Raw genomic sequence first — 19,527 nt, forward strand, 5'->3', positions numbered from 1 at the left:
TATGAATTGTTCTGTCTTGTGTGTTTGCTCAATATGGTGTTACTGGATTTGTTAAAAGATTAGACCCATTGCTGGTGTTGCTGTCATCATACATTGCTGTGTGATCAGTTCATAAATCATGAACGTCATTCAAGAGCATAAATGGTAGATGAGGAGGGTGACTAAAATGCCAATTGTTCGGAGAACAATTACTATGAGGAGTGGCTTAAAGAGCTGGGCATGTTTAGCCTGCAGAAGAAAAGGCTGAGAGGAGACATGATTGTTGTTTATTCGTTCAGTCGCTTTTGACTTTTTGTGACCTCATGGACCAGCCAACGCCAGAGCTTCCTGTTGGCTGTTGCTGCCCCCAGTTCCTTCATGTCAAGAGACATGATAGCCATGTATAAATGAGGGGAAGTCATAGGGAGGAGAAAGCAAGCTTGTTTTCTGCTGCCCTGGAGACTAGGATGCAAAACAGTGGCTTCAAACTACAGGAAAGGAGATTCCACCTGAACATTAGGAAGAACTTCCTCACTGTGAGAGCTGTTCAGCAGTGGAACTCTCTGCCCTGGAGTGTGGTGGAGGCTCCTTCTTTGGAGGCTTTTAAACAACCTGGATGGCCATCTGTGGGGGGTGCTTTGAATGCAATTTTCCTGCTTCTTGGCAGGGGGTTGGACTGGATGGTCTACGAGGTCTCTTCCAACTCTATGATTCTATGTAGAGATAATCCTTCTCCCAATTCAACTTGCCATATCTACTGTAGACGTCAGGCAGCAACTGAAGGAGTTATGAGGTGCTGGTGAAAAGGCTGCTGAAGGATGACAAGTTTAGCCCCCTCCCACCAGTGAGCATTGGTGCAGCAACCAAAAATGTGAATTGTAAAATTCATAAATGTCATAAATTTGGCTTATGACATAGTAAATACTGAACAGGATGCCAGCCAGCATTTTTAAACCATCAAAATGCTACTTAATACACAAGTTCGTATAAACTCAGAAGTTAAAGTTTGTTCATTAGTTTAGCTTAAGAGCTGACTGTACTGTATATGCTAACAGTCAAGCCCGTAGTCAAGGGGGCGGTTTAGACATTCAAACTAACCTCGACATTTTTCAGGCAAAAAATAAACCTGGTTTACTCATGAATTTTAACTGATTAGCCAAATCTCCATGCCAAGTCTATTAGAAGCAAAAATTAGAGCCCCTCCAGAACTGCAATAATTCACATGATCAGTGCCTACCTTTCTACCAATTTACATTGCAATAGCAACAATAGCTGACATAGTAGAAGCGACCAAGCTGGCCTTCCCACAGCTATCAGGCAAAACCTAAGGCGTAAGACGGTGGTGGGATGGGGGGGATTTGACATGGATTGCAGGTGAAAACTGGGGAAACACTGGAAACAGATGTCTACCACTGGTTCATCTAATCCAAGCCTTGTCAAAGAAACAATGGAATAGGAGCAAAGACGAGACAGTTGTCTCGTTAGACCTTGGGCTTTATATGACTGTTTCTGATGACCAAGTGAAAGCTCAATTCGTGCAAAATCCACAGACTCCATTGCCAGGATATGTATTTCCTGTGAATAAGAAGAGGCATCTAAGACTTCAACCCAAATGGTTCAGTGGATTCTCCTGGTTAGCCTACTCATTTCATGTCGAAGGTGCAATCTGTAAGTATGGTGTGGTGTTTGGAGGAGAAGTTGGGGTCAAAGATGTTCATCAGAAGCTTGGAGCATTGGTTGCTAAACCATTTGTGTGATGGAAAAATGCAATAGAAGTCTTCAATAGTCACCAAAAACCAGCATGATTGATGCTTGGCTGAAAACTTCTTGCTAACTCACAGTAACCCGTCATCATGATAAAGGAAATAAGAAAACAGAAAGAAACTTCTGCCAACTGTGGAAACTATTGTCCTTTGTAGCTGATAAGAACTGTCTTAAAGATGGAACAATGATCCAGGACCTATTACCTGTGAAGAATCTTTGTATAATGATGGTAATTTCAGAGCCTTGAGCTCTCGTGCCAGATCAGAAGACATTGGCCTGAGAAGTCATCTTGGAAAAAAAAAACGTTTCAACCCCTCCAAATTTTTTTTCTGGCTATAGACCTGCTAACAATAGTTTGACTTCGCTGTTCTTGATGTCTAAGCAACCTTAGATGTTACTGGATGTACACTGTCCTTTTTAGTCCTTGATAGTAAGTTTATCTGACTGTAATAGCATGCTGCTCCATCACCCCTGCTTCACCTGTCAGTGTAAGTAGCTCAACAAAATTGATAAGACCAAAACCTCTGCAGATATTAGAAAGAGTGCTCTAAAACTGAGGTTTATCCCAGCTGCCCAAAATCACAAATTAGATTGGAAGTTCTGAAATAAATCTCTCTTCTGCTCTGAATAAAATATTTGAAAATAATTTGTTCAGAGGACAGGAAAAAATTCAACAATAAAGCAGGAGAACCATTTCTGTTGATATTGAGCCTCAGCAGCTTGGCCAATGAGGGATGAGGGAAAGGCAAAGATTTCCACTTGGCATTAAGTCCAGTCGTGTTTGGGAGTTGGTGCTCATCTCAATTTCTAAGCCGAAGAGCCAGTGTTGTCCGTAGACACCTCCAAGGTCATGTGGCCAGCATAACTGCATAGAGCACCATTATCTTCCCGCCGGAGCGGTATCTATTGATCTATTCACATTTGCATGCTAGGTTGGCAGAAGCTGGGGTTAACAGCGGGAGCTCACCCCCTCCCCGAGTTTGAACTGCTGACCTTTCGGTCAGCAAGTTCAACAGCTCAGCAGTTTAATCCGCTGTGCCACTGGGGACTCTTTGCATGAGGGATCATGCAAGTGGCAATTCATCAATTTTGGAGGATCAAGTTCCTCAGCCTTGCAGTATAGTCACTTTAATATTTGGTTTTATAAATATCCTCATATTTCACTTATATATGTGTAGTTTCACAAAAATCTTAGTGGAAGGGTGTGGTAGACAAAAAGGTGACAATTATGGTACATATCAGTAGAGACACATTTGGAGAAATGGTTAAAGACCTAAAGAACAAAATGTCATGGTGTATCCTGCACTGTACTTCTAAGTGACTCAAAGAAGAGAAATACATCACTTTTACAAAAGCTGTTTTCAGAACAGAGCTTCTCAACTTAAAAAAAAATAGATAATCATCAATGACATCCAGCGTAAAGCTAATGAATCAAAATGCATTTCGAGTGACAGTGCCAACTGATCTTGTATTATTTATACATCCGTGTTTACTAAAATTTTCAAGACATGTAGCTAGACATTCTCCTACATTTATTCTATCAAAATACAAGATATAAAATGCCATGTGAGTATAATAAAGAGTAACAATTTTCAAACAACATTCACAAGAAATGGCTAAACATTCATTTTCAAATACAGTACTACATGTGCCATTGCAGCACCAAACCAGGGCCAACCCAACTTTTCTATGTTTAAAAATTAAATGTTATCACATAGCATCTAAAACTTTTCTATGCATGTATAGTCTGCTTTAAAAAAGAACAGAAAAAATGATCAGAAACAGTAAAGTACAAAAGTGTTCATGCCGTTGGAGAATAATATAAATGTCACTGACTTTTATCTTTAATTACACATCCTTTTATGTTATAAAATTATAGACTGGAAGAGACTTCAAGGCGATCTAATCTCACCCCTTATGTTTTGATTAACTATTTTAGAGTATTTTGAGAACTAGGTGGGACATTGTAGCTCAAATCTTAATTGTAAGTTGCAACTAAATTGTAAATTGCACTGAATCAATGGGAGCTTGGTAAGTCAGCACTTAAGTCATTTCAGTTGATTTAATGGTTCTATTCTAGTTGAAGCTAACAATGGGATTTGGACCTACGTGAGTTTCAGTTTTCCATATTCTCTACGTTGAGCCATAGCAGTATATTCTTAAGCCCCAAACCATATAGGAAGTTGCAATGCACTCTATGATTGTATGAAAGGCAGGCATGCAATACATGGAAAACTGGCCCATGCAAAATAGATGCTCTAAAAGAGCTTGGACAAAAAGGCTACAAGAGAAGAAGCAAAAGTAAAGAGAAAGGGACACGATTGAGGGAACACTGACAGGGGTCTTGAAAAAAACAGGATGTGTCTCTTTTTTCATTTTACAAAACAAGACCCTCTGACAAACAGAATTGGTTAGCATAGATATTTTTCAGAGATCAGGTAGAAATGCTTATATGCATTGCTGTTTTTTAAAAATCAGCATTTATAATATTATAATATGATATTTGCATCTTATTCCTAAGCATTTTTGTTCCAGCACAATCCTGCTAAGGTCAGCAGAACATCCCACCTAGTGAGTGCACTTCAAATTTCAGCCTTTTAGCGCAACCTAGAAGCTACAAAGTATTCTATGGAGAACAGAATCTGCCAAAGAAAAGGATGTTTTTGGTATTGTTATGTCTGATGAAGAAGAGAAAAGGATGGTCTGCGTTGATTTTTACAGGCCGCATTGATGACCTTATTACAACCACAGCTCCGGTGGCAGCTGCTGCCTCCGTGCCCTCTTCATTCACTTCCACAAAGGACTTGTGAAACACCTCTGACAAAAACAAGTCATTTTTGCTTGAGATTCCTGAGAGATTGGCTTGGCCTTGGCTGAAGGCATCTTTCATCCCCATGCTGCTTAGGGTAGACTTGAGGTCATATCTCTCTTCCAGTTTGAATCTGGGCAGGTGGAGTTCCACTTCTATGTTCTCCATCATGTCTGGACTCGTCCATATCGATAATCTCTCGTATGTTAATTCTTTCTCCAACTATGGTAAGATTAGAGAAACGGTTAAGACAGCAAAACTGGAACTGGTCCTTTCATACTACACTATTATAGGACTACTTCAACTGGCGGTTTTAGATGCTCCTCCCAAAACTGCTAATGTAAAAATCTCATAGTGTATTGCCACAACTGTTAACGTGCAATCACAGTGCTATAATTGTATGATGTGAATGGACTGGGAGAAGAGGATCTGTAGATATTCAATTCAAACTGTGGCCATGTACATTGTAAATTTTTAAACATGAAGATGCAAGAACACAAAAGATAACCACTTCTTTACCTTTCTAGAGAACAATCCTATTCTTGGCCTCAACTACAGTAGACCAATAAAACCAATGGTCACTCGACAATTCAATATTTATGTAAATTTGAATGGGCTTGTTTGAGTTGAGAGTGACATAATTTAGGCTATAGATTATCTAAAATACTGTGTTCATCAGAGGTGGACAACTTGAGGGTTTCTAGATGATGGTGGACTACAATTCCTATCAGAGCAAGCTAACAGTGAGGATAGCTGGGAGTTGCAGTACAAGATCTATTAGGTCACATTTTGCATTCCCTAAGTATATACACTGACCCACGACTCAGTTACTTAACCTAATGGCTCTTTACATCTAAATCAGTGGTTCCCAACTAAATCAGGTTGGGAATCACTGATTTAAATAGACATGTCTTGAAAATACACAAACCAAGCAGTCGCCCCACTTACCATAATGGGAATTATTATTATTATTATTATTATTATTATTATTATTATTATTATTATACTGACACAAAAACACAGTATGACACAGCAAACGAGATGTATATGCTAGATTTCGTATCATAAAAAAGTCAAACACTTCCCAGGCATTTAGGACTGTGTGATGTATTATTGTTATTGTTATTATTTGATACACAACAAGATTAGTACACAGCAAACAAGATCACTGTGCTGGCTTTTGTATTGGATCACATGTCGGACACTTTCCAAGTATTGTTATTATTATTATTAGTAGTAGTAGTAGTAGTAGTAGTAGTATATTTATACCCTGCTTTATCTCTCCTGAAGGGGGAATCTTGACTCCACAGTTGCACTATAGGAAACAGGAAGGAGTTATACAAGCCTATAATTTATTGAATTCCTAAGCCTTCTCTGAGTCAGTGGAAAAACTAAAACACCTTTCTTCTATCTGCATCTGATTCCATATATGCTAGCCAAGTCCTCTGAAATCTGAAAATAAATGCTTTACCAGTTCTAATCCAGTAGACTCATCTGTGATGTCTTCTGGCAGCAGGATGATCATGCTGAGTTCCTTGCTAACATAAGGGAGCTCAAGAACATAAACTTTCAGAGTTTCAATGTAGAAAGCTGGAAGTTTGTCCTTTAGAAACATCATTTGCACAGGCTTTGACTGGATCTGTAATTTTTTTTAAATGCATGTTAGTAGTTTTTCTACATAAATTAACCACTTTTCAGGCTTGGCAAACCACAGGTTTCAACAGAGGTGTGTGACATGTAGACCTTCTGGGGTCATTGGACTGCAATTCCCATCCATCGTAGCACAGATAATGGTGAGAAGTGATGGGAACTGAACTCCAAGATCCAGATCAGTAACAAGTTGATTTGTATTTCTCTTTCCAAAATACTAGAATATGAGCGAGAACAAGAAAGAGCTTCATTTCCCTGATGTAAAGTCACGAAAGGGTCGTTTCTATTATACGAGGGTTATCCAGAAAGTAGATTATGTTTTGGTATTAAAAATGAACAAAGTATAGGAGAAAACATTTACCATATGCAGTTGAAAGCCACACCCAAATACAACTTCTCAACATAGTTGCCATTCAAATCTAGGTACTTATCATAGCAATGAATGAGCTTGGCAACTCCTTCCCCACAAAACTCTGCCGCTTGTGTCCTCAACCAGCCGGTCACCCCTTCCTGCAGCTGTGCATCGACTAGCGTGGAGGAAAGTTGAGTGCGGGGATTTTGCTGTTTCATGGGGACGCCCGGCCCCACACGTGAGTTCTGGAGTCTTTTGGGTGGGAGTTGTTTCCTCATCTGCCATGCAGTCTGGGCCTTACACCGAGCGACTACCACTTGTTTCCAATGACGATGCGCAGCTGCGGGAAGGGGTGACCGGCTGGTTGAGGACGCAAGCAGCAGAGTTTTGTTAGTTATCCAGAACTCACTCAACCAGAATTCTCAAGCAACAGGCAAAAAACTGAAGAAAAATTAAAATACATATATAATTCAATAAAATTATGTTACATTGTTTTTATTTGCATTTAATTGCTTTATTTCAGTATTAATATCAAGTCAATACAGAGTTTGTGGTACGTATAGTATGGGGTATAGCATTACTTAGGTCTATTTTTTAATACGAACTCTCAGACAAACACAAACTATATGAATCCCCATGGCTTGTTGACTGAGAGTCTAAGCTTGCAAGAACATTATATGGAAAGCTAAAACTATACCAACTGGGACTGAAAAGAGGAATGGGTTTGTTCACAAGGAAAAGGCAGAACTACTCAACACCTATTTTGCTTCTGTTTCCTTTCACCTAAAGAGAACTGTGTGCTTCCATGCATAAGCCTCCTTGGCAAGGAATCCCATTGCAAATCAAGACTGAAAAAGAGATAGAATAGCCTTCAAAAAGCTTCCTGGTGGGGATATTTTATCTGCACTGAGCATGATATTGGACTCGATGGCCCATGAAGCCCCTTCAACTCTACAATTCTAATGATTTTATGTTTAAAATGAGACAGGTCAGTGTTAGCATGGATAACATCTGAGCAGTTAATTGAACTAGTGGTTGTTTTGATAGCAAACACATTCTAGTGATCACACTCTTTCCTTTCTTGGAGTTTCTGTATCTTCTGGACATTAATTTACAATAATATTACAATACTTTTGATAAAGCTCCACAATAAGAGCCTCAAGAAAACAAGGTATGGGCGCAACTGTTTTGTCTGGATTGAATTTCAATTTTTTGCCCTCATCCAAATAGTCACAGCCGCCAAGCATTGAACAGCCTCCTTAGCATTGGGTGGAAAGGAGTGATGAAGTTGTATGTCATCTGTGTACAAACTCTACACTGCCATATAATCCAGTTCAAACCATATAATCTGGATTTTTTGCTATATGAATTATGTTTTACTATATGAATTAAGTGCTTTAGCAAGCCTTCTTTGTAGACTATGCTCAGGGTTACAAGTAATATTATAATAAATCAACGCCAGTAAAATTTCCCCATGTCGTAGAATGACATACTTAATTTTTTATTTACAGATGCTTACCTTACTGAGTCTGAAAGACTTCTCTGTAGTATTTTCTTTTTGAAATTGTTTGTCCCACATTCCTTTGAAGTAAATGGCATTTACTAGGACTAATGCTGTCTGAGAATCAACAGCACCATCAGGCAACAGATTCTTGATTTTGTCTTTTTTTTTTTTCAAAGAAAAGGATAGTATAAGTATTGATATCTCCAAACCATGTAGCATTTTGAAAAATAGCTTTCTACTGAGTCAGATCATTGTCCCATCTAAGTTCTTCATCTCATACTTGCAAAAGTAACATGAAAAATTAACAAATCAACCTTACTCATTACAGAATAAGTAACATGAGAAATTACTACATTGTCACCCCTCCTCAAAAATCAGGCATTATTATTATTATTATTATTATTATTATTATTATTATATTGATATCCCACTTTATCTCCCCAAGGAGGACTCTAAGCGGCCTGACATAAAGCATTAGTATACAATCAGGGAGCAGGATTCTCCTCCTCTTCCACTCCTCTTGCCCCCATCTTTTTCCAAGATGGTTATTTTTATTATTAGTAGTATTTGGCATTTTAAAATTTAACCATATTTATAATTGCAAAATGGTTTTTTAAATTTAATTCAAAATTACAGAGCAACAGAAATCCAAGAAGATGGGATTAAAATGGTATATGGAAATATGAATGTATCCACATATCAAGAATTTATGAATTGGCACCGTTGCATGAAGATGATAATGAGGGAGTTCATGCAGGTAAGTAGCCACTCTTGGTGATTGTATAATTGTGGTGGCAGAGCGGTAAAGTCCAATATCCACAGTTCTTGTTATCCTCCCCCCTCCCCCACTCAAAAAAATGTTTCACTTGGAAGAGTTTGTAACCATCTTTAGATCTTCCTGTGTGACTCTATGGTATGTTTCTAGCCCAAATAAACTTAAAAATAGGGTTTGATATTATCCGCATTTTCACATACAGTATGTATATAGAGGTCTTGGAATGTATCCTGCATGGATACAGGGGTCATATTGTAACTGATAATGGATCCGTGTTTCCCCTAAAGCAGTGGTTCTTAACCTGTGGGTCCCCAGATGTTTTGGCCTTCAACTCCCAGAAATCCTAACAGCTGGTAAACTGCCTGGCATTTCTGGGAGTTGTAGACCAAAACACATGGGAACCCATAGGTTCAAAACCACTATAGATGCACCCGTTGTCTACTTTCTAGTCTAGTCTGACCTACCTGTGTTCTCAAGGCAACTAAGATATGCATTTTTACTGTATTGGAAATTTGTGGTAAGGAAAAACAAAGATATTCTAACATGTGGATAATGAAAATATATTTGAGAAAACTCAGGAAAGATTTCAGACTATATTGGCAAAAGGATTCTAACAAATTCAGTTTTCAGTCTTTGAAATCCAGGAGCTACAAACACCACAGATTCAAAATATAAGGTAAACTGGCTGGGATTTCTGGGAGTTGAAGGCCAAAACACCTAGGGACCCACAGGTTGAGAACCACTGCCCTAGAGGCTTATGGGGGCAATTTTGATACGGGTTCCCCAAGTGATTTTAGAATCGCTTGCCCCGATATTTAAAAATTAGCCGCTTCTAGAAACCAAAATAGACCCTCATTTTCAATGACCTGGCTTGGGGGCTGTGTTTTGACAATGATGTCTTGTTTTGACAATGATGTCTTGTTTTGAAAACTATGTCTGGCAATTAAGGAAAATATAACAAAAATATTTTATGAATGTGTATTGTTTCATAACTAAGCAAAGTTTGTTAAGTGCTTCATAAAAAATAAAACATATGAGAACTACAGGCTTCACATGACTTCTAAAGTGTTTTTAGGAGAAGCTCAGATATCATGAATTAATTAATTAACTTACTGTCAGTTTGTCGTTCCACCCAAGAATTGATCTGGCCTCTGACTTGTTCAGCAGCACGCAAAAAGTCAACAGATTGCGGCTCTGCATGGTAATATTTCTTAACAAGTTGCAGATATTCCTGGAATGTATAAATGCAAATTATTTTCTCCTTATACTCATGTATAAGTCTAGAAACTTTTGTCAAAAAATTAACCCAAAATATTGTATCAACTTATCTATGGATCAATGTGGATCTTACTGTAGTTGAGAATGGGTACTAAACATTCACTTAAAAAAAAAAGAACCATCCCCTTCTTTGAATAAACTTGCAAAAGGTGAGACCTTAGTCCATCCCAGGACAACATGAAAAAAAAACACAGTTCACTCTACTCCCTCCACCATGGTTCCATTTCTGGCCTTTTTGAATGCATTCCTTTCCATTGTTTTTTTTTCATGTCAGGAGCAACTTGAGTTGCTTCTGGAGTGAGAGAATTGGCCGTCTGCAAGGACGTTGCCCAGGGGATGCCTGGATGTTTTGATGTTTTGTGGGAGGCTTCTCTCATGTCCCCGCATGGAGCTGGAGCTGATAGAGGGAGCTCATCCGCACTCTCCCCAGGTGGGATTCGAACCTGTCAGCCTTCAGGTCAGCAACCCAACCTTCAAGTCACAATGCTTTAATCCACTGTGCCACCATAGGCTCCATGGAATGACCTTCAATTTATCCACATGTTATCAAAATCCATAATTTTGGACGCAAAGCCTGCCCTTGGCTAATACATAAAGTTTATTTTTTATCGTGTCAGAAGCGAATTGAGAATATAATGGTGTGAGAAAATTGGCCGCCTACAAAGACGTTGCTCAGGGGATGTCCAGATGTGTTACCATCCTGTGGGAGGCTTCTCTCATGTCCCCACATGGGAAGCTGGGGCTGACAGACGGGAACTCACCCCATCTTGCAGATTCGAACCGTTGACCTTCAGGTCAGCAGTTCAGCCGGCACAAGGGCTTAACCCATTGCACCACCACAGCTCCTTATACACATAGTTGTCTTATAGTAGTACATGAATATATACAGTAATCTCTCTCACACACTCTTTCTCTTTCTCACACACATGTAACATCCACACTTTCTAGCAGGATTACTGAATAATTCTATCATGTTCAAGCTATTCTTCCCCCATTTCCTAATGTTATAATTACACTGAGTGACTGAACAACGAGAAGAAACAAGAGCAAAGCTACTGCAGAGAAATATATTCTATAGAAAGAAGTGAAAATAATCAACCATGGCTCTCCAGATAATGTAGAACTACAACTTCAAGCATGCCCTACCATTTACTATATTGGTTACACCTGCTATGACTGAAGTTCACCAATACAGTAGAGTCTCACTTATCCAAGCTAAATGGGCCGACAGAAGCTTGGATAAGCAAATATCTTGGATAATAAGGAGTGATTAAGGAAAAGCCTATTAAACATCAAATTAGGTTATGATTTTACAAATTAAGCACCAAAACATCATGTTATACAACAAATTTGACAGAAAAAGTAATTCAATACACAGTAATGTTATGTTGTAATTACTGTATTTACGAATTTAGCACCAAAATATCACGATATATTGAAAACATTGACTACAAAAATGGCTTGGATTATCCAGAGGCTTGGATAAGCGAGGCTTGGATAAGTGAGACTCTACTGTACTTGGATAATGACATGACTTTCACCTCTGAACTACTCTTAAGGCAGGCACTGAATCTCCTCACATGGGGACAGAGAAGAATGCCTGTTTCCAAATTTCCAGCTCAGCTAATAAAGCTCCAATTTGCAAGGATTTATTCATTTGTTGCTGTAACTTGCAATGACTTTCCCACAGTTGTGTGAACTTTTTATTTTCTTAATTGTTTTCCTCCTTCCCTCCTAGTTACTGTGATGCCAGAGCTCACCCTTCACTCTGATTTTCATCCACCTTCTGGCTGAAAGCTAAATGATGAGATGAATTATTCAATACCCCGCTTCTTAAGAAAATAAGAAAAAAATACCTTCTTCCAAGAATAGGTAAAGGTAAAGGTTTCCCCTGACGTTACGTCCAGTCATGTCTGACTCTGGGGGTTGGTGCTCATCTCCATTTTTAAGCCGAAGAGCCGGCGTTGTCCGTAGACACCTCCAAGGTCATGTGGCCGGCATGACTGTATGGAGCGCTATTACCTTCCCACCGGAGCAGTACCTATTGATCTACTCACATTGGCATGTTTTCGAACTGCTAGGTTGGCAGGAGCTGGAGCTAACAGCGGCCGTTCACGCCGCTCCCGGGGTTTGAACCTGGCACCTTTCAGTCTCCAGCTCAGTGCTTTAACGCACTTCGCCACCGGGGCTTCCAAGAATATAATAGTCAAAATTTCTGTTCAAATTTCCATATAGGAGTTGAAGTTTGGTGAAGTACTAGCATCCTTTAGCAGAGAAAGCTAAAGGCTTTATAAAACTACAACTCCCATTATTCCATAGCATCGAGCCAAGGCAGCTAACGTAATATCAAAATGCATTAACTCTACATTATAGATTCACTCTCCAACACTCACACCACTACATTGCATCTCTGGTTGATGATTAAGGAAAATTATTTAAAGATGGCACCAGTGGCTATCTTAAGATCTGAGACCCCTTCTACACTGCAATATAAAATTCAGATTATCTGCTTTGAACTGGTTTATCTGGCAGTGTAGAATCATACAATTGAGTTCAAAGTGTAGAATCATATAATTGCTTTGATAATCTGGATTATGTGGCAGTGTAGAAGGGGCCTCATATTTTGGCCCAGAAATCTCTTGGATGAACTGGCAACTCTGAATTCCTAGAGGATATTGATGGGTCTACTCTCAACAATCCCATCTCTGCAGTCCTTGTTGAACAAGAAGGTTGAATGAAACTCTGTAATCATCAGCATCTCAGTCCAAAAGTTCACTGTCATACCTCAAGGAATCTTGAATCTTGGTTGGGTCATTCTCTATATTAAAGTAATTCCAATTTAGAGGTTTCTGTTAAATGTAAATAGTACTATACTTACATCAACAAATGGGAAAGTCTTTTCTGCATATAGTCGGTTGGCAGTTTTAAGCACGTAAGTCCTCTTGGGTTGGTTGATTTCAGAGATCAGTTCCTTGAACAGACTATGAATGGTTTCACCTTCACTGAGATCTGGTTCCTTTCAGAGAGACACCATTGCCTATCAAAATCTCAGTTGCATTTGAATACACACAAGCAATTTTGAAAATGAGTACAGTTAAGCAAAATGTTAAGACTAAAACCTGGAATGTGGAGTGGCACTTAAGCATCACTAAAAAAAAGAGACATTTATCAAAAAGAGTGGATGAGATACGTGCATAATATTGACATATACTAATTTTGTATTAATTGAAACAATTTTTAATGTTTATATTATTTTTAATGTTTATATTTATATTCTCCAGGGGAATATAAAGAGTACTGTGATCAGATGAACCATATGCTTGCTTAGTGCACAGTGCACATGCTAAATTGTGTCAAGACCTCTGCTCCACTTTCTTTAAACTGGAGTTGGAATGGAAAGCTATATGAGAAGATTACTATATCTAAATTTTAATGCCTCTTAAATGGAGAACTGTGCCTCTACCAACTTGTTCTCAGTTACCCTACTCAAAAAGGATGGTTGAAGGAGATACAAGCTCTACCAAAAGGACAAGGTTTGGAGAAAGGGTGGTATCTGTGAGGAGGTATTATGATATAATGTGTTGACTGGAAAGGCATGTGTCGACAGCTGATTGGCTGAGCCAGCCAGGAGCCAGATTTCTGATTGGCTGCTGTCTCTAGCTTGCTGCTGAGACAAACTGTTTTAACTGCCACTTTCACCTCAGAGAGTGCTGACTGGAAATGGTCAGAAAGGAAATGGCTGCCAACTCTCCGAAGCCTGATTATTTATAAGGCAAATGAAGCATATTTAAAGACTGTTTAAATGGATTGTTTATTTCCTCTGTTCTCTGTGTCAATTCAGAGAGACTGCTGTATATATTGTTGCCCTCTTTGATCTTTTGAACTGCAGTAAAGTTACTGTTACTTGTTACACAAGCCTGAGTGACACTTTATTATACTGCAGGGTTTATCTTGATTCAGAAACTGTGGTAAAGCTTCTATTTATTTATATATACAACCTTCAACAGTATCTTGAATTAGCTAGCTTCCATCTTTCATTTTCCTTTTTTTTGGGGGGGGGGGGCTTTAGTATGTTTGAAACACTGATATTTCTGAGGTTTGACTGTAGTTGGTCAATCCAGCCATTTTACAAGGCAATATTAATTCTTCATAACTATATGCAAAATTGCTATTTCTGTTTTCCACCTTTCCCCTATGATGGTATGATATTACCTCTGAAGAACGTTCAGTTCCTTTTGCCATAATGAAATAAAGCACCTGTAATAGAGTTGTAAAGACAAAAATTGCAAAATTGATTACATTATAGAGAAACAGAGTAGTACTGGGTATATGGCATATAATATTAATCAAAATGAAACTATACAAAATAAGATACATTTCATAGCTGTAATACTTACAGTACAGTCATACCTACTATGGCAACAGCGAAGATGAAACTGCTAAAATCCATCCTTTACTAAGATCTTTGATCTACTATGCAAAGCTATATTTCAGAACAGAATAATTTCTTCTTTAAGTCAGTGGTTCTCAACCTGTGGGTCCCCAGGTGTTTTGGCCTACAACTCCCAGAAATCCCAGCCAATTTACCAGCTGTTAGGATTTCTGAGAGTTGAAGGCCAAAACATCTGGGGACCCACAGGTTGAGAACCACTGCTTTAAGTGAAATAGCATTTTAAAAATACCAAATCAGTATTCAAAATAATGATCAGCTTTGTTACCCAGTATATTTCTGAAAATATCTTCAATCCTGAAACTGCACAAAGCGTGTTTCACTACCTTCTATATTTATGTTTCCTTTGTCTGGTTCATAATTGGCTGGTGATATCAGCATCAAAGGATTTTCAATATTCTTGACCATCATCTATATGATATGTTATTTTCTCTTATGTGAAAGCAGCCAACAGAACAATATCCAGTTAGTGAATCCTGAGATGTTGTCAAACTACTACTTCCCTATATAGAATAAGGTTGAAGTCCTACAACATCTGTGGACTCAAGGCTAAAAACCATTGGATTAGTACAGTGTTGTATTAAATCTTTAAATTATGTGAAAGACAGAACTCTTTGTCCATCGTGTATACAGTAGAGGCTCGTTTATCCAACCTTTGCTCATCCAATGTTCTGTATTATCCATTGCAGTCTTTTAGTAGTCAATGTTTTTGTAGTCAATCTCTTCAATATATTGCAATGTTTTGGTGCTAAATTCATAAATACAGTAATTACTACATAATGTTACCATGTATTGAACTGCTTTTTCTGTCTATTTGTTGTAAAACATGATGTTTTGGTGCTTAATTTGTAAAATCATAATGTAATTTGACGTTTAATAGGCTTTTCCTTAATCCCGCCTTATTATCCAACTTTTTCACTCATCCAACGTTCTGCTGGCCTATTTATGTTGGATAAGCGAGACTCTACTATAGTGTCATAAAAAAGGTCAAACACTAAACCATGCCCAATAGAAGAACCTACTTCAGCCATTTGGGTGGCAGTGTTGTTTCTTGCTCCCATAAAGACCATGGCCAGAGAAGATACAATACTCCAGGGTGAAAAGAAAAGGTTTTTGCCTTGGGATGATTGATTCAATTTTTTGAAAAGATCCAAGGTGAAGTTGCCATTGGATGTTGCAAGGGTGTCCATTGCTGAAACCTATGACAAATATAACAAAGAAATAATAACATGGGGAATGAAGGGTGTCATTTTTCTTTCTCTAAACCTATGCACATTAATGGGAAGGCAAACCTGATGAATTGAACTGGTTAACTCCCTGATAATCTTGCCTTTGAAGTTTTCTCAGTTGCCATTAAAGTAAACGGGTTATCCACAACCTAAAAATAAAGCAATATCTTGCCGGAGGTTACTGAACAGGGCGGCTTCACAGGAATGGCTGTTCCAGTATCTGATACTTTTAGACCTGCAGCGATCGGCTGCAGTGTGTTGGTGAGTCATGTGAATGTAATGAGAAACCTCTGAGCCTATGTGAAATTGAGCAAGTATTAGTAACATTATTGATGTTAGTTTTAGTAACATATTGTTACTCATAAATGACGAAAATATTGGAAATGTATGCTATTAGCTTACACATCATATATTTTTAAATATATAAATGAAAAGTTTTCATGAGATATGTTGTGTCCCCATACATTTCGTCATTACAACTTATGTACGCGTCTTTATTTCTTATAAGAGGTTGGTTTAACTTCCGGTTTGCTAGTAAAACTGAATTATGGTTTTGTTTCATGAAATGATGTATGTCTAAAAGTGTGTTGCCAATATGACATGTTTGGAAAATTCTTCTTTAGACCTTGCCTCATTCTGCTGAGAATTGTCCAAAATGATCCCTAAGCCTTTGTACAACTATTAACTTGACTTCCGTTGTTTTTATGTGCCTTCATGTCAACTCTGGCTTTTGCTGACCATATCCTAGGGCAATGTTTCATCAGAGCAGGTTTAGTATTGCCTTCCTCAAAGGTTGAGACAGTGTAACTTGTGCAAGATCTCTTAGTGCAGTGGTTCTCAACCTTCCTAATGCCACAACCCCTTAAATCAGTTCATGTTGTGATGAGCCCCAGCCATAAAATTATTTTCATTGCTACTTCATAATTGTAATTTTGCTACTGTAATGTAAATACCTGATAAAAGGTAAAGGTTTCCCCTGACGTTAAGTCCAGTCATGTCTGACTCTGGGGGATGGTGCTCATCTCTATTTCTAAGCCAAAGAGCCGGCGTTGTCCGTAGACACCTCCAAGGTCATGTGGCCGGCATGACTGCATGGAGTGCCGATACCTTCCCACCGGAGTGGTACCTATTAATCTACTCACATTTGCATGTTTTCGGACTGCTAGGTTGGCAGAAGCTGGAGCAACAGCGAGCGTTCACTCGGCTCCCAGGATTTGAACCTGGGACCTTTCAGTCTGCAAGTTCAGCAGCTCAGTGCTTTAACACACTTCGCCATTGGGGTTCCTAAATATCTGAAATGCAGGATGTATTTTCATTCATTAGACCAAATTTGGCACAAATACCCAGCACGCCCAAATTTGAATACTGGGGGGGGGGGTCGTGGGGAGGGTTGGTTTTGTCATTTGGGAGTTGTAGTTGCTGGGATTTATAGCACCTACAATCAAAGAGCATTCTGAACTCCACCAATGATGGAATTGAACCAATCTTGGCACACAGAATTTCCATGACCATCAGAAAATACTGGAAGGTTTTGATGGGCATTGACCTTGAATTTTGGAGTTGTAGTTCACCTACATCCAGAGAGCACTGTGGGCTCAAACAATGATGGATCTGGACCAAACCTGGCATGAATACTCGATATTCCCAAATGTCAACACTGGTGGAGTTTGGGGGAAAATAGACCTTGAAAAAAAGGACAGGTGGGGATATCTTCAGCATTCTCTGCCAAAGGGGTCCCTAAGACCATCAGATGTGTGTTTTCTGATGGTCTTTGGAGACCCCTCTGACACCCCCCTCATGACCCCCCATGTCACCCCCAGGTTGAGAAACACTGTCTTAGTGGGTTTCCAAGGCTCTGATTTCACAGAGTCCGAATCCAACGTTCAGACCATTACACCATATCTCCAGCTGAGGGAGCAATTCCACATCTTCGAAACGGTTTTGAAGTTATGAGAAAATATGCCCTTTTTCCTCACTTGTTCATAACTTGTAAAGCTTCAGAAGCACTGTGGCTCTCTCATAGCTTTATTTATTACATGTGAGTTTTATAACTAAATCTTTTGTGTAGAATGACATACAGCATAACAATATCTTAAACATTGATACACAAATGATCAAAGGCAGCTGGTGCCCAATATTGGCAGTGCAAGATGGTCAATGGAAGAAACTAAAATCAACAATTCTGTGAAATAGGTAGGACTGACTCATTTGGGGCTAGCCTGATTTTATGTTAGTAGACGGTGTGCTCTACTTGTCCACAATCTTAATATTGACATATCTCCAATCAATACAACAAATCTTTCTGTTTCTTTATAGATGCTAGCATTGTTAGACCTTCTAAATAGTGTTGAATTGAAACTCCAAAAAATCTTAGCCATCATAATCAATGCAGGTGGAGTATTTCCCTTACCTGAAATACTTAGGAGCAGATTTTTTTTAAAAAAAAATAATATCCAGATCTTGGGACACATGTATTTCCAAAGATATAATGAAGAAGGCATGTAGGGAAAGGGGGCTAGTCACACATTTAGTGCCTATTGAGTTTTACCTTCAAGAAGTGGAAAGAACAGAAGGAATGACTCTGCTCAAACAAGACCTCTGTAAAAAGCAGATACTCCTGGTGCTTCTCCGGCTGTCAGCACTTTCCACCCTTTTAATATGGAGTCTCCCGTGGCCTAGGGGATAAAAGCCTTGTGACTTGAAGGTTGGGTTGCTGACCTGAAGGCTGCCAGGTTCGAATCCCACCTGGGGAGAGTGCGGATGAGCTCCCTCTATCAGCTCCAACTCCATGCGGGGACATGAGAGAAGCCTCCCACAAGGATGGTAAAAACATCAAAACATCCAGGCGTCCCCTGGGCAACGTCCTTGCAGACGGCCAATTCTCTCACTCCAGAAGCAACTCCGGTTGCTCCTGACACGAAAAAAAACCTCTTTTAGAAAAGTAGCTTGGAAGGAAGGAGAAAATCCTCAGTGACTACGAGCTATTCTCATTATCTCTGGCCTGGATACAGTCAGCAGTCAATTGGATTGATCTGTGCACTGCCCGTTGCCATTGGCACATACTGGATATGTGAATGGGGGTTAAAAAAAATCTTTTTTTTTTTTTTTAAAAAAAAGCATTTCAAACTTCTAGTTAAGGGAAACTCAACCTATAGTGAGAACTGCCGGACCAACAATTCTAAAATCTGAAGTTCAACTATTCTTACATCCTATTTTTGAAGACTTTAATTAATTAAACAGGCAATCTTTTGTTAATTTAATCCTGTTAATTTTTGAGGGATGCTGGAGTTGCACTTTGAAACCATTTAGAATTCAGTTGTTCCTTCAAATTATTAATTCATCCTTTCATATTCTTGTTCTTCCTTTAGAACAGAGAACCACTGCTTTAGAAGAATAGCAAGAAAAATCTGCCATCAGAAACTGTTTATTCTACTAAAGAGACTGCAAAAAACAAAAACAAAACACCAACCTATAAAAGAAATAATAGCAATTCATATCTGACATTGAACATGTAATAGTTCATAATTGACATTGGCACTTTACAATACCTGGAGCTGCTCCAATTTATGTGCTTCCTCAGACTGGTTTGCATTTGTTTGTGAAGCAATCATTTTGCAGAAATGTAAAGCAACCCTTACTTCCCCTTAATTACACCAGTCAGATAAACATCATGTTCACCCCCACCTGTCTGCTGGCAAGTTCAAGTTTAGCTGGATAATACTATCTAAAACTATAAA

General features: G+C 38.8%; 1 protein-coding gene across 1 annotated transcript; it reads right to left on the reverse strand.

Moving 5' to 3' along the window:
* Window positions 1–3,191: 3,191 nt before the first annotated feature.
* On the reverse strand, window positions 3,192–19,381 carry LOC100567015 (serpin B10). Its single transcript, XM_016996345.2, has 8 exons — window positions 19,339–19,381; window positions 15,584–15,760; window positions 14,324–14,368; window positions 12,990–13,127; window positions 9,947–10,064; window positions 8,074–8,216; window positions 6,024–6,191; window positions 3,192–4,774 (listed from the first exon to the last, which is right to left on the reverse strand). Exons 2-8 carry the CDS (start codon window positions 15,749–15,751, stop codon window positions 4,370–4,372), a joined length of 1,185 nt encoding a protein of 394 aa, XP_016851834.2. The 5' UTR covers window positions 15,752–15,760; window positions 19,339–19,381; the 3' UTR covers window positions 3,192–4,369.
* Between the last annotated feature and the right edge of the window lie 146 nt (window positions 19,382–19,527).

Source organism: Anolis carolinensis, chromosome 4, assembly GCF_035594765.1.
Source record: "Anolis carolinensis isolate JA03-04 chromosome 4, rAnoCar3.1.pri, whole genome shotgun sequence".
NCBI classification, from domain to species: Eukaryota; Metazoa; Chordata; class Lepidosauria; order Squamata; family Dactyloidae; genus Anolis; species Anolis carolinensis.